Raw genomic sequence first — 14,045 nt, 5'->3', positions numbered from 1 at the left:
ACCTTACCAAAAATACAAAAAAGAGAAATCTCATACACATGGTGTAGCATACAACCTTAATTTGGAGGACTGCCAATGCTTTAGGAACACCCATGATTATAACTTGAATATAGTTGCTTCCAAGCCACTAGCAGAGTTACCACTAGGGGGATTTTCCTAGCTCACATTTTACCATGCAAAAAGCTGTTGAAGCTCAACACAACAAGGGGCATGGCTCTTACACACGAGAAAGTTTCCACGTTCATTATCAAGACCCACACCACATCATTAGCATTATAGAACAAAACAGCAATGAATTCTTGCCCTAAAAAGCATTAGCCTACCCTCATACCGATCTGTTATCATTGTGGGGATAGAAAAACTTCTAGAGCCAGTGTCCTCTACCTGCAGGTTCCCTCCTTATCTACAATGCGCCTCAATGATATTAACCACCTTCACTATATACAGAATAAACTGAGTTCAAAACAAAGAAATAAAGAAATGCAGAAAATGAACAGCCTTACTTCACCCCAATTGTGATTCTCAGTGCAAACTACAAGAACATGCTACTCTTTTTGTTGTGCACTATATAGTGGAGATTTGGTCTCCAGCTTGGAGCTCACACCCCGTTCTGGGCTTTAGCGTGGGGTGATAACCACCCAGGCAAGGGCCTGCCAACAACACCTGCTACCCTCTTTACATTTTTACATACTTCAAGACAGCCTCTCCAACTTAACCTTAAATCCATCAAAGCAAGACATGATTTCGGTAATGATGGACAACTGGCAACCAATGCAATTGCACAGCCCTCTCAAGAAACATCTAAAGACATGCACTTGCACAGCCCTCTCAATAAACATCTAAAGACAAATACTTTACTGGTATCTGTCTAACCAAACGAGTCATGCTGCCCATGCAGCATGAAGCTAGCTAGCCCTAATCTCCATCTAACCTCTCCCCTTCATTATATACACACACGAAGATCAGAATAGTACAAATCCTTGTACACAAACTGGGAGAGAATGATTTTGGGACACGTACTTGAAGGCAGCAGACGGACCCAGCTGTAAGGAAGGCAAAGCCAAACACCAATAGTCTGGATCGGCAGTTTGAATACATAACAAAATATCAACACATCTTTCAGAGTTATGGCGATGGCAAGATGATGGAGAAACAGATTTCCAAGTTTAAAATGTCTAGAACTGCAAACACTACAGTGTTGTGCATTGGAAACCTGCCAGAAAAACAATATAAATATATAAACATATTTAAACCCACAAAAGGGCCTCGACATGATAACATGCTGACAAGCTCCAGCATGCCTCCTACAGCCTCTCAGCAATCTTTTCCAGGGAATCTGCAAGCTTGCCAAGGACAGCAACTAAGCTTTCAGCATGCTCTTTTCTCTGGTTCCTATCCAGCTGACTGTTGAGATTTTGTGACTCCACATGAGCTGCCAAGACCCTGCTATTGTTCTCCAGCAATGCATATAGCTGTGATTTGATTTCATCGTGTTCCTCTTCAGAGGGATTTGATGGATGCTTTCGCTTCCTCCTTGCAGTAGAGGGGAGGGCAGTCTTCTCTTCACATGACACAAACGTGAAATTCCCGCTCCCATAGGTGCCTGGATTCCCAATAGTGCACCAGGTTAATTCATTAATTCACTGTGCAATTCTAAAAGGCAATACCACTACGGGATCAAGACAAGAAATAAATTAAGTAACCAGACGTTAATGAGAACAATTAACCATTGAAAAGTGCAGGTTATTTCCCAAAATTGACAAAAACCAAAGTGAATCTTTGACTCCATGAGAGTCTTATTCACTAAGCTTTGAATCGCAGACTACAAGCTATAACATCCCCGCTCAATCATTAGCGCCCAAGAGTAGGTGTGGATTCATGTATAAAGGATGCCATCTTCGTAGACAAATCTTTGTGGATAATCCATCAAACTGTGTTTCTATCTCTTCTCCGAAGGTGAAGGCAGACTCAACCATTAAAAAAACTAGCACTAAAAAGTGTGTGCATGAGCACACAGTGGCTGGATGGGCAAACTGAACCACTTTAAATAGAAAGAATCAATATAAACCAGCTGGCCGCAACTTTGGCGAAGACTTCAACAGAAATCAGCATGTTCGATAATACAGAAAAAAGATATACCAACAGAATGTTCAGGCTAAACTTGACAAAAACCAAAGTGTGATCTCGACTCCATGGGAATCTATTCACAAAGCTTCGAATCATCAGCTCCATCACAGATAGCATAAACTGCATGCTATGGCATTTCTGCTGAAGTCATCAGTGGCCAAGAGAACAGTTAAGTTATGCTAGGGTTAATTAAGAGATCGTAACAAAAAGTTTCCTTCCAATGCTTATGGCTTTTGTAGAAACAAAATAGATGGTCTCTTGATTTTTTTCTAACAACTACTTTTCCATCTCAAAGCAGAATAGTGCAATAATTTGCGCAATTGCACTGACATGAATATTAATAGCTATTAACTTTTTGCCTACCATCTAATGATGGAGAGTTGGCAGGTGCGACATGATGAATAAGGCCTGGGCTCTAGCTCATCAGGTTGACATACCCAAAAAAAAATATCTTTAAAAATAAAATGGCGAAGATTGGCTCATGCTTTCAAACCACCATTCCATGGTAAGGGAAAAAAATTTACAGTCTCCCCTGACCAGCTTTTATTATATGTAGATTATATTCTTTTTATTGCATACAATCTAACAATCAAGATTAAGCCTTGTTTTTAAACTATAGAGATCAGAATTGCTGTCATACACGCGCAGTTGGGGGGGGGGGGGGTAGGGGCAAGCATATTCATGTAGAGAAATTTCAAAAAAAAAAACAAGCTTTTTCAAAGGGAAAAAACAGTTACGATTTAAGAATATTTAACAAAAAGCCTTTGTATTTGAATACAGACCTGCAGGGGTATCCACTGGGGGACTTTCAACAGGAGCCGGACTCTCCATCATCTCTTTCTTGGAGGTGAGTGTGACATGTTCAAGAGTAGAGAACAGGCCTTCATTAGTTCGAGGCGGAAGGCCACTGTCAAACATGATCTCGGAGGAATTCATTTCGGTATCGAACAGAGCTTGGTCATAGCAACCCGGCAGTTTGCTGCTCTCCCTTCTCACCGGTAACTTGTTACTCTCCTTCCTCACGCCGTTGCTCATTGATGGCACACCGGGATCCACCACAAGAAGCTTTTTGTGCTGAAAACCTCCCTCCTTTAGAAATCAAGAACCAAATGGCTAGATGCAAAGCCTTGTGAAAGCAAGAGGATCAAAGCACATCAGCCACGATGAAACTACCAGAGTGCGCCAAGTAGCATGGTTGCTTTGATCTGACCGTGATTTCTTCAGTCAGTTGGCTACCTTTCTCGATGAGCAAAAGCTTGCTTGAAGCAATGGGTGCATGTGACAAGGTTTCATCTCTGTGTAAAAGAATAATAATCTATGCAGAAAAGCCCGAAAAGCCCCCAGTGATACTTTCCTGACACTGTTAACCCTTTCCTGTGATAAAACCTCAGAGAGCTTTCCTGTGTGTCTCTCAATAGCCCTTTCCCTGTGGCAAACCCAGGCCAGTTATGTGACCCTCACTGAGTACCCTTGCCTGCGAATCCTACCAAGTTTCAAAGGTTAGTTTGCTTAAAACCCTTTGCCTGCTTGGACAAAACATGACCTGTAAGGAAACTCCTTGTAAAGGGCTTACCTGCTTTAAGCGCTCATCGCCAAATCAGATCCCCTTGTGCAACCCATCTGCATAGCAACATGGTAATTCTCTTTATGCATGATTTTTCTGAGGATTACACGCTCCAAAGGCAAAGAATAGACATTTTGTTCAGCACTAGATCTGCATTTGGTACCACAGAGAACAAAGGCAAGAGCCAAGGCAAAGCGCGCAGAGAGAGAAAGAGAGAGAGAGAGACAGAGAGAGAGAGAGACATGCGCGCTCGCGCACACAGAAACAGAAACCTGTTGGATGGTGACGCGGCCTCCTTCACACCGGTACGCATTCACGCAAATGCAGCCCTAAAGATGTAAAGTTAATCCACTACAAGACTAAGGAATATGTAAATGTAACTATGTTATTTCGATACTTTAATGTAATTACTAGTATTGGACCCACAAAAGAATTAGTTCTCTCTCTATAGCCATCTCTCTCTCTCTCTCTCTCTCTCTATCTCTCACACACACAGCCCCCATCTCTCTCTCTCTATCTCTCACACACACACAGCCCCCATCTCTCTCTCTCTCTCTCTCTCTCCCCTTCCCCCCTCTAGGCATGTCCCATCTCTCTCTCTCTCTCTCTCTCTCTCTCTCTCTCTCACACACACACACACGCATGCACACTCCCTCTCTCTTCTCACTCTCCCACACATAGAAGCTCTCTCTCTCTCTTTCTCTCTCTCTCACACACACACACATGTAAATATTAGTATATACAATATTATGTTTTAGATACATATAGCTATACATAGACACATTTACTTATACATACATATATAGGTGAATTTAAAAATATAAATACACACACATACATAATTTTAATTAATTTTGATTAAATTTTAATGTATGGATGGGTGGTAAGGTGTGCTCACTTTTAAATATATAGATAGATATACACACTGGAGAGACGGAAGACTCTCTACACTTGTAGCAAGAGTAGCATGATCCGCGTGTAGCTCCCTTTCGGAGCTAGGGATTCAACCCGTACGGTGCACGGAAGCTTATCCACGAATGGGAGAGAATGCTATGAACACCACTACCTTGACATAGACTTTACACACACAAGCTCAATCTTGCCATAACTCATTCACTCATCATCCCACTCATTCATGCATCCAATACAAGAAGAAAGCTAAGCTAATGCATACACAAGCTCAAAGCATACTTCATTCTCAAGCACTTACTTCCCTAGCATGCACACAAACCTTGAAGCTTAATGGAACTTGAAATAAACATGCATTCTCATTCACTACTCAAGCAATGCCTTGCCCATGGATAAGCTACAAGCTATGGAGAAGCTTAAGCTTGAATCCACTACCACACAAAGCCTAATAGAGAATCCACAAGCATCAACAAAAAAGCATGCAAACTAAAGAATAGAGATGAGAAGAGAGAAAAACATCATCTCATTGCATTGAATTAGAAGAGCATTGCTCATACAATAGTGTAGATGGGGAGAGAGAAGAGCTTGCACCTCTTTGAACAAGAGAGAGAGCTAGTCTCAAGAGAGCTCAAGCATGAGTTTAGCCCAATGTGTCCATAAGCTCTCAAATGAGCCACTATTTATACTAAAACTCCCAAAACTTCCCATGTGGGATTATTCTCAAGCCCACTCCCACACTCACCTACAACTTGGAACTCTTTACAAGAGTCCTAAATAAGAATGTCAAGTCTCTTGTTTTCCTGATTCCATCTATGTGTTGCATCCTTGCATTGATCACCACTCGTCACGCAACATTCCCTCCTTCCTATTTTGCGCACGTCCTCGAGCGCGTAGATGCCAAGGAAGAGTAGAATCTCTAGTGTGTACCTGCAAGCAAAATGATAGGTGGTTTGTGTGTTCTTTTTTTTTTATATAGAAAGCAAAAGTACTGATAGACAATAACAAAACAAGCAATTTTACTAAATAAGACATGGCAATAAACGTCCAATTAGCTAGAGGAAGGAAACATTGAAGCACTGTAGAGATTGAATAGGTTAGTTCAAGCCTTAATAATTACTACCTGCAGCTAACTAAAGTAAAGAATGTTTTATGCCAAATGTATTGTTATTTTCCTAGAAGGCAAAAGACAACAGTTAATCGAGGGACTATCAAGTAGTATACTGAGCCTACGCTAAGTCAAAGATATCGGTTCAAACCTAATAAATCGAACATAATTATGTATTAGCAGACTCTTGATATTGCTTAGTGTTAAGGTTTAATATTTTAAGCACAACGGCGACCATCCTGGATTAGACAAGCATTTCTCTTGGTGCCTTTTTGTCCCTTTTTTTCTTCTTCTTTTGTTTTTCCTTCTTTTTGGACAGGGCTTTCTTCAAGAGTATGTTTGCGCACCCGCGGTATGGCTATTCCTTGCTACACAAGGCATTGGTCTGGGAAAGGTATAGACCTCCCTCGCCTACCATGAAGAACAAGGCAATAGGCCACAAACATATACACTTTTCTTTTATTTTTGTCATGCCAATTTTTGTTATGGAAGGTTTATTAGATTGTCCCTAAGCAATGTCCTAGTATAAGGGCAAGATATCCACTGACGGTCCTATGATTATTTTAGTCTCTTTGTCCTAGATCTGGAACTCTACCTTTAGCACAAAACACTAATTACTTTGTATTGCTAAACGGGTAAAAACAATTACGATCAAACTTACACTATAAAGTCTAAAGCTACTAAAATGCTATCCCTACTCTAGACCAAAGGAGATGCATATTGCCATGCTTAGTAAAGTGAATTTTATAAACAATCAAGCAACAAGAAAAATACAGAAAACATTAAAGATTGGCATGAGTTCACCTGTTTCTGTTAAAGCGCTGGTTGGTGAAGAATTGTTTGCACTTGATTGTATGACTGTCAGTTGCGGTACTGAAGCGGAAGATGTAGTTTGGTGCTTGTATCTGTTTTATTCCAACAAAACAAACTAAAGAGAAAGAAAATTAAAAAGACAGCTACCCTCTCCAATACATGATCAGTGAGTGGAAGCAGATCGTGGTCCCGGACAGTAGCAGCATTTACTTTCTTTAGATTGACACATACTCGTAGTTTTCCATTCTTCTTAGGTACTACCACAATCGGTGAAACCCATTCTGTATGTTCAATCTCATAAATAAATTCAGCCGCTAACAGCTTGTCAATCTCTTCTTTGATCTTTTTGGCAAAATTATCGTTATACGTCTAAGGACGCTGCTTGGACGGCTTGACATCCTCTCGCATGGGAATTGTATGTTGGCAAATCTTTGGATCTACCCCCTTAAGGTCTTTGTAACTCCAAGCAAATATATCTCGATACTCTCTCAGAGTAGAGATTAGTAATTCTTCCTCCGCTTGGGTTAAGTCTGTGGCAATCCACATGTTACGTGGCTCTTCGCTTTGTTCTGCCAGGTCTATTTTCTTGGCATCCTCAGGGCCATCATAGGAAACTCATGGTTTCTCAGGTTTCTGTCGAATAGGTTGTTGCAAGACTATTTTTCAATCTTGTATGGTGAATTTCTTGAAGTTTGAGGGGATATTTGTGGTATCCTCTTCTTCCTTTGAGTCATCACTCATGGAAGACCATGCTGCTTTTAGCATTCTCTTCCATTCTTGCACTAGAGCTTTACGCTCCACTCTCGTCATGGTGTTTTGTTCAGTCTTGACTGAATGCACTGAAGCCTTAGATTTTAGCTTCGGTTTCCTTTTCCTCTTCTTCTTTGGGTTGTCACTCTCCTTCTCGTTTAGCTTTTGCACTAATTGAAAGCTGTATCTCCATTTCATCTCATCTTTGATGCAATCATCAGCTCCCAAGTAGTACAAGTACTCGTTCTTACCTACTACAAAGGTTGGAGGTGGAATAAAGTCTTTTTTATCCACATCTTCTCTTTCTTTTTGTTGTTGTTGTCTCTTTTCCTTGACTTTCTGTTTGCGAAACTTCCGGTGACTCTTGCAAAACTTACGTTTCGGTTTGTCACTAGGAATACTCAGCAAGACCTCTCTGCCCTTTAACAACAACCTTATCTTCTCTAACTCTGATTCAGGGACTATGGCATCGTCATCAGAATCCTTCCCATCAGAGGATTCTAAGCATCTATCCTCATCTCCTTCATCAGCTGAGCTGTACTCAAGAGGGGATACTTCCTCTACAAATACCATATCTCCTAGCAATAATGATTTGTTGCTTCATACCTAGGGGCTTCTTGAGGTTCCTCTGCATAGATCGATCTTAGCATTCTTACGGGAATAATGTCATACCCATCCGGATCACAGAACTGTGTTTGCCTTGGCAATGCACAAGTGTCTATGGTAGCTAAAACATGGTTCCATTCTAAGGTATCTATCAAGTTCTCAGGAAAAGGTATAGGGATATACACCTCATCCGTCACACTTCTGTAACATTTCCAGGTTGCAAGTCTCGACAAGATGCTCCACAGATCCATAGATCAGCTCTTCCTTCAAACATAGTTGCTCCCGATGCTTCTGAAGAAGTGGAATCAAACTCATCCACAGGAGAGTGCGTCACATCTCGATAAGCGTGGTTTTTCAGATTCACCCTCGTGGTTACATTCTCATGTCTGAGGTACAAGTAATTGTAACCCCAGTCTTGAATCATTTTGAATTGGCGCATGAATGGCCTTCCTAGGATCACTTCGTAATTTGTGTTCTTGCCAAAGTCTACGATAGCAAAGGTATGTCCGTACTCAATGCCACATGACTTGACTATAACGTTCTCAAGCAATCCTATGGGACTCTCTAGATTTCCGTCTGCCAATTGCAAACTCATCCTTGTACTTCTAATTGCAGGTTTTCCCCACATTTCCCATACAGTTTTTGTTGCTATACTCACCCCTGCTCCGCTATCTAGAATAGCTATAGATTCAATCTTGTTGATCTCCACAGGAAGCGTAGTATTTCCTTCATCGTCCTCACAATGCTTGCCAACTTTGTTCACAGGAACCGGAATTGTTTGCTTAAGCATTAGCTCAAAAGCCTTTGCTTTCAACAACTCCTTAACCTGGATGTTCTGGTCCCACAATCCTTGCTCAGTTAATTGTGTAGCCACTTCTCCCCACAATCTTGGCCTAAGCTTTAAGAACTCTGTGAGTGGAATGGTACACGTAATTGGTGCCGACATTAAAGCTTGCAAACTCCCTATGTCTCGTTCCTGATGAGGTTGTTGTGTCATTGATGGTACTTGCAGGATTTGGCTATGTGCTTCGTACAGTCCTAAATATGAGGGCAGTGTCTTGCATGTGAGCTTGTTGCTCTGAGCTGAGACAACAGTCTGAGCATCATCTGGTAGAGATAAAGCATCTAATTCTACCACACAACAAACACAACCAATTTCTCATAATTTTTTACTTCCACACAAATCTTATCCATTCATTTCCTACACAATGCCTTCCCAGAATACAAAGGAAATCATGAATCTTATGAAATGGGAGCTGAAACTCCAAGAGCTAGGAAGAAAAAAAGGTGTTTCCCCGACAGCAGCGGCACCAAAAATGTTATGGGCTACCACACCTCCAAGAGGGAAATCAATGCATTCACCTAAAGGAAGAGCAATAGAACACAACTGTCGTAGGGCACTTACCAATGCTTCGAACTTGAGTCCCTTGAGGCCTCCAAGCTTACTTGTTAAGCTCCAAACCTCCAAGCTCCACCTCCACGCTGTCATTGTAGAGTCGCTCACACCATCGCATAATGCAATCACTCTCTCTCACTCTCCCACACAAGCATGAAAACATACAATCATAGAAGAGGCACAAATGCTAGAATACTCTCTCTCAATCTCTCTCAAGACACAAAGAAGAGCTCTCAATAGCACAAAGGGGGATTGTGTCTTTTCATTGAGATCGTGTAATATATGCACCAACCATTTTCGGCATACTCTTGGATGCCTATATGGCTGCCCTTTCCTCATCCACTGCATCATCCATAATTTTCTCACATTAATAGGTTAATTTGTGGGCTGAAATTTGAGTTGATTTTCAGCTAGTATATGGGTTGATTTGCTCCACATTTTTGAGCATTTATTTGCTCCACATATGGCTACCCGACATTATACAAAGCTAGGAGTGTATCAAAGATGTCCTATGAGCATACATTTTACTATTTTTTACATCAAAGCATGGGCTAAACTGAGTTCTCACACAAAAAAGACATCTCTACTCCACTTTAGAGTAGGATGGTAGAGTCTATTCATTTTGTTATTTTTTACATCAAAGGCTAAACTGATTTCTCACATAAAGACAATATCTCTACTCGCCAAAATCCACTTTATGGTGGCAAGATGGTAGAGTCTATACCCTTTACTTTCTGAGTTGTATCCCATAAAAATTCATTTTACTGCCTTATCATCCAGATTATTGTGTTGTTGCTTAGGCACAAGAGCATAAGCTTTGATATCCTATGAGCATACATTTTGCTATTTTTTACATTAAAGCATGGGCTAAACCGAGTTCTCACACAAAGATATCTCTACTCACCAAAATCCACTTTATTGGCAAGATCGTAGAGTTTATACCCTTTGTTTTCTGTGAGTTGTATCATCCCACAAAATCCATTTTACCGCCTTATCATCTAGTATATTACATTGTTGCTCAAGCACAAGAGCACAAGTTAGACAACCAAAATTATGCAAATGGGCCATAGAGGGCTTCCTGGCATTCCAAGCTTCATAAGGGGTGATTGTTTGTAAGGCCTTGGTGGGCCATTTGTTTAGCACATAAGTGGCACACATAATTGCCTTTAATCAAAAAACATGAGGCAAATCTTGGCCTTTAACCATGTAACATGCCATCTCCATGAGATATCTATTCTTCCTCTTAGCCATACCATTTTGTTGAGGTGTATAAGGTACTGTGTGTTAATGTTTTATACTTCTTTAGCCATATATACATGAAACTCCTTTGACGTATACTCTCCTCCTTGATCTATATGAAGGGTGCTAAATTTACATGCCTTTTTCAACCATATATACATGAAACTCCTTTGACGTATACTCCCCTCCTCGATCTATATGAAGGGTGCCAACTTTATATGCAGACACATTTTTAGCCATAGAAACACTAAAGTATATAAAAACCTTTGACTTTGCCTTCAATGTGGATACACCTAAGTGTGCCTAGAGTAGTCACATTAATAAAAGTCACAAGTAGAGATATCCCTTGATCGATGGTATCCTCATGGGACCATATACATCACTATGAATAAACTATAATTTCTATAGCCTTCAATGTGGATACACCTAAGTGTGCCTAGAGTAGTCACATTAATAAAAGTCACAAGTAGAGATATCCCTTGATCGATGGTGTCCTCATGGGACCATATACATCACTATGAATAAACTATAATTTCTATAGCCCCAACTGATCCATCTTTTGGGAGTGATGCCCATTACATCTTGCCTAAAATGTACCCCTCACATACATGTTTGACAAGGGTCTCAAGCTTTGGCAACTCTATTGACACCATATCTTGCATTTTAAGGCATAACAAACTTCCAAAATTCAAGTAACCAAAGCGGGCATGCAATAGCTCAATGTCACTCATAGCATGTGTGGCAGTAACTAAATAAGCATTATGTGATAATCTCTCATACCTATCTAACCTGTAAATCCCATAGAGTATCGGACACCACAGTGATGTCTCCATCACTCCGATCATGCCTAGCATTGGTAGAGGCTGACAACAAGTTCTTTTCATGCCTGCACAAAGAAGAAGTGTGAGAGAGTGATTGTAGCCAATGAGAATAACCTTACCAACCTTTTTTATTAAATATGAGGAGTTGTTTGCACATGTGATTATTCCTCCTTGTGAGGGAGGAAAATGAATCACATTAATAAGTAATGTGCTTGCTAGCACCACTATCTGACCACTACTCCTATATCAAAGTTAGGGGCTCTCATCACCGGCATGTTACGCTTTCGGGAGACCCACGTTGCATAGATCGCTCTTTCACCGTAGCTACCCTTTCCTACCATGGGGGAGGAGAGTCATTGTATATATGGAAAGGTCCCATGGGTCATAATTTGGCCTTCCGGGGATGATAATAAACTCCTCTACTCTCTCTCTCTCTCTCTCTCTCTCTCTCTCTCTCTCTCTCTCTCTCTCTCATACATGTTGATCTACATTATGAATACAAGGATCATAACTATAGTACACAATGAATGTCCAATCATTGATGACTTCTTTTTAGCACTTGGTGTTGATGCATCAGTGTGCCCACAGCCATGCCTAGCTCTTTCTTCTTCTCCTTCTCTAGCCTTTTTTCTACATTCGTTGATATGATGGCTTGGCTTCCGATAGTAGTTGCATTTACGTTTCTTCTTAGGCTTATCACCCCCCTTCTTAGCATCCTTTCCAAAAGACTGGGTTGATTCTACCTTTGGCTTATAGTAGCCGTCCAGAGAAAAGGCTTATCTTTACCTTTTTGACTGATGGCAGCAACAAATGCCTAATCTCCCACATGCATACTAGTTTGATTTTGATGAGATTGCTCTTATAAGAGCACTATAAGCAACTCATCAAAAGTAAGGGATTTGGGGTTACTCTTTATCATCATGAATCGAACTGTAGATGCAAAACCTTGGTATGAATTTGTTGGTATGAATCTGATAGAGCTACGAGAATAGTAGACACTAAAGAACTATCCAGATAGGCCTCATATCAATACATGCTAGCTACTCTTTGAGATCTTTAATCCTTGTGAGAAACTTATTCATTAAATCTCCCTCATTCATATGCTCGGACTCTCGTGCTTCATTACACACACTTGGTAAAGCGTAACAAGCACATCCTAAGCATGCTTCACTGTTTTCTTTTCTCTGGGAAAAACATCCTTCAATTAGTTAAAGAAAAATAGCTATAAAGGGCTAAGTACAACCACGGCGGGCGAAATACAGCCTCATCTCATATAAGGGTGGGAGACAAATGATCAAAGGGAAAGAGACGCTTCTCCTTTGGCTGGCCGCTCTATGAGGAGAAGGCTATCTCATATAGGGGGACGAGAGGGAGAAACAACCATACAGGTGGTCTATAATGCCAAATGGGGTCACCGCCTCTATCCGTGAGGAAAGGGCCAGGCCTCCAAAGTCTCAAGCAGGCTTCCCGCCGCTTCCTCATGTGGTCAAAACCTCCCTATAGCTTCCCCCACTGATCGCGGAGGGTGTGAATGATGTCGAGCCATATGCTCCTGATGGTCTCAGCTGGTGGAGTATGGGTGCCCGATGGCCTTGCTACATCTAGCATGCTAGCTGTGCCAGGCAGCTATGCTACTGCAAATCTCCCATCGTTGGCATGAGCCTAGTCACCAGACACCTGCCTCGGGCGGCTCGCTCATCGAAACCGTGTGGCGTTTGTCGGAGGTGGGGCTGTGACTGGTGCTACTGCAATACGATGGTGGGAGATCTGAAGGGCAAGTCCTCCCCCATTCTTCTCGTACGTCTTAACCACTCTAGCCTTGGTGGCCCAAGCGATAGTATCCCAAGTGATGATTTGGGTTGATGCCCTGTCCCACCAGTAGCGAAGATGCGGAGAATTCGCTGCCAAATCTGTTGAGACTTTGGGCAATCCCAAAGGCAATATTGCTGAGACTCCTCGGGGTGGCCGCACCTCGGGCAAGTTGCTGACTGACCTTCAACTGCCAGCTAAGTACCAACCGCCAGACTCCTGTGTGCCATTAGCCAAAGGAAGAGAGTGATCTTCCATGCCCAAAATCTGTCCCAAAGCCTCTTCCCAAAATCTGAAAGGAAGCACTGTGATAGGCCTTGAGACTGCTAGTGTGCTGCTGCTGCCTGCTGGTGTGCCATCTATCTCCGACATTTGGATCCTGCCCCGGTGGCGGCTGAGCCACGTTGTATATGCAAAGAAATGGGCATCCAGAGTCTCCACTTGATTTGTAGGATCATGCCAAGTCCACTCTCCAGGGTCCCACACGTGAGAGGTCAGCACTCCCACTGCAACCGCATGAGAGGTTAGCACTCCCAAATTCATAACCGCCAAAATCTCTCCCTGGCCACCTTGGCCAATGCTGGATCTATGTGCCGCCATGCCCGTACCCGAAAACAAAGCACCCTCACCCTCACCCTCTACAAGGTGCGGCCTCCTCCAAGGGGTGCTCTGATCTCTCTAATTTGCCGTGTAATCCAATAGAAAAAGTGAGCAGACCACTGTCCTCATCTGCTCCATGGACCGCCACGAGGATATCGTGTCTAGTGAACATGCCTAGCCACACTGGGGGGGTCGACAGCACTAGAATAGGAGTCAACCACTCCTGAGGAATAGTTGAGTCAATGTCGATGTCAATGCTAAGCCTGTCTCTACCCCGGATCCCTATCATACCTCTCTCCTGCTCCT

The 14,045-nt window shown here is 42.0% G+C and overlaps 1 protein-coding gene across 3 annotated transcripts; it reads right to left on the bottom strand.

Annotated features, from left to right (window-relative positions):
* Window positions 1-1,046: 1,046 nt before the first annotated feature.
* LOC147611050 (trihelix transcription factor ASR3-like) lies at window positions 1,047-4,056 on the bottom strand. Of its 3 annotated transcripts, none has more exons than XM_086785699.1 (4): window positions 3,964-4,056; window positions 3,701-3,747; window positions 2,910-3,601; window positions 1,047-1,603 (listed from the first exon to the last, which is right to left on the bottom strand). In XM_086785699.1, exons 3-4 carry the CDS (start codon window positions 3,160-3,162, stop codon window positions 1,305-1,307), a joined length of 552 nt encoding a protein of 183 aa, XP_086641825.1. In that variant the 5' UTR covers window positions 3,163-3,601; window positions 3,701-3,747; window positions 3,964-4,056; the 3' UTR covers window positions 1,047-1,304. The 3 variants fall into 3 exon arrangements, with proteins under 3 accessions (XP_086641825.1, XP_086641826.1, XP_086641827.1); XM_086785700.1 differs by having other exon boundaries at window positions 2,910-3,610; window positions 3,964-4,017; XM_086785701.1 differs by lacking the exons at window positions 3,701-3,747; window positions 3,964-4,056 and having other exon boundaries at window positions 2,910-3,201; window positions 3,301-3,439.
* Window positions 4,057-14,045: the final 9,989 nt, after the last annotated feature.

Source organism: Cibotium barometz, chromosome 48 (genome assembly GCF_041138505.1).
Source record: "Cibotium barometz isolate CiBa-2024 chromosome 48, ASM4113850v1, whole genome shotgun sequence".
In the NCBI taxonomy this organism is placed as follows: domain Eukaryota; kingdom Viridiplantae; phylum Streptophyta; class Polypodiopsida; order Cyatheales; family Cibotiaceae; genus Cibotium; species Cibotium barometz.
The sequence above is the reverse complement of the archived record's forward strand: the minus strand, read 5'-3'. Positions and strand labels throughout refer to the sequence as shown.

What these genes read in the sequence shown, in the direction of transcription:
- LOC147611050 (XM_086785699.1), bottom strand. Translation starts at nt 3,162, where the DNA reads ATGAGCAACGGCGTGAGGAAGGAGAGTAACAAGTTACCGGTGAGAAGG. An exon ending in CCCAGTGGATACCCCTGCAG is followed by an intron (nt 1,604 to 2,909) that starts GTCTGTATTCAA and finishes TTGGGAATCCAG; the next exon opens with GCACCTATGGGAGCGGGAAT.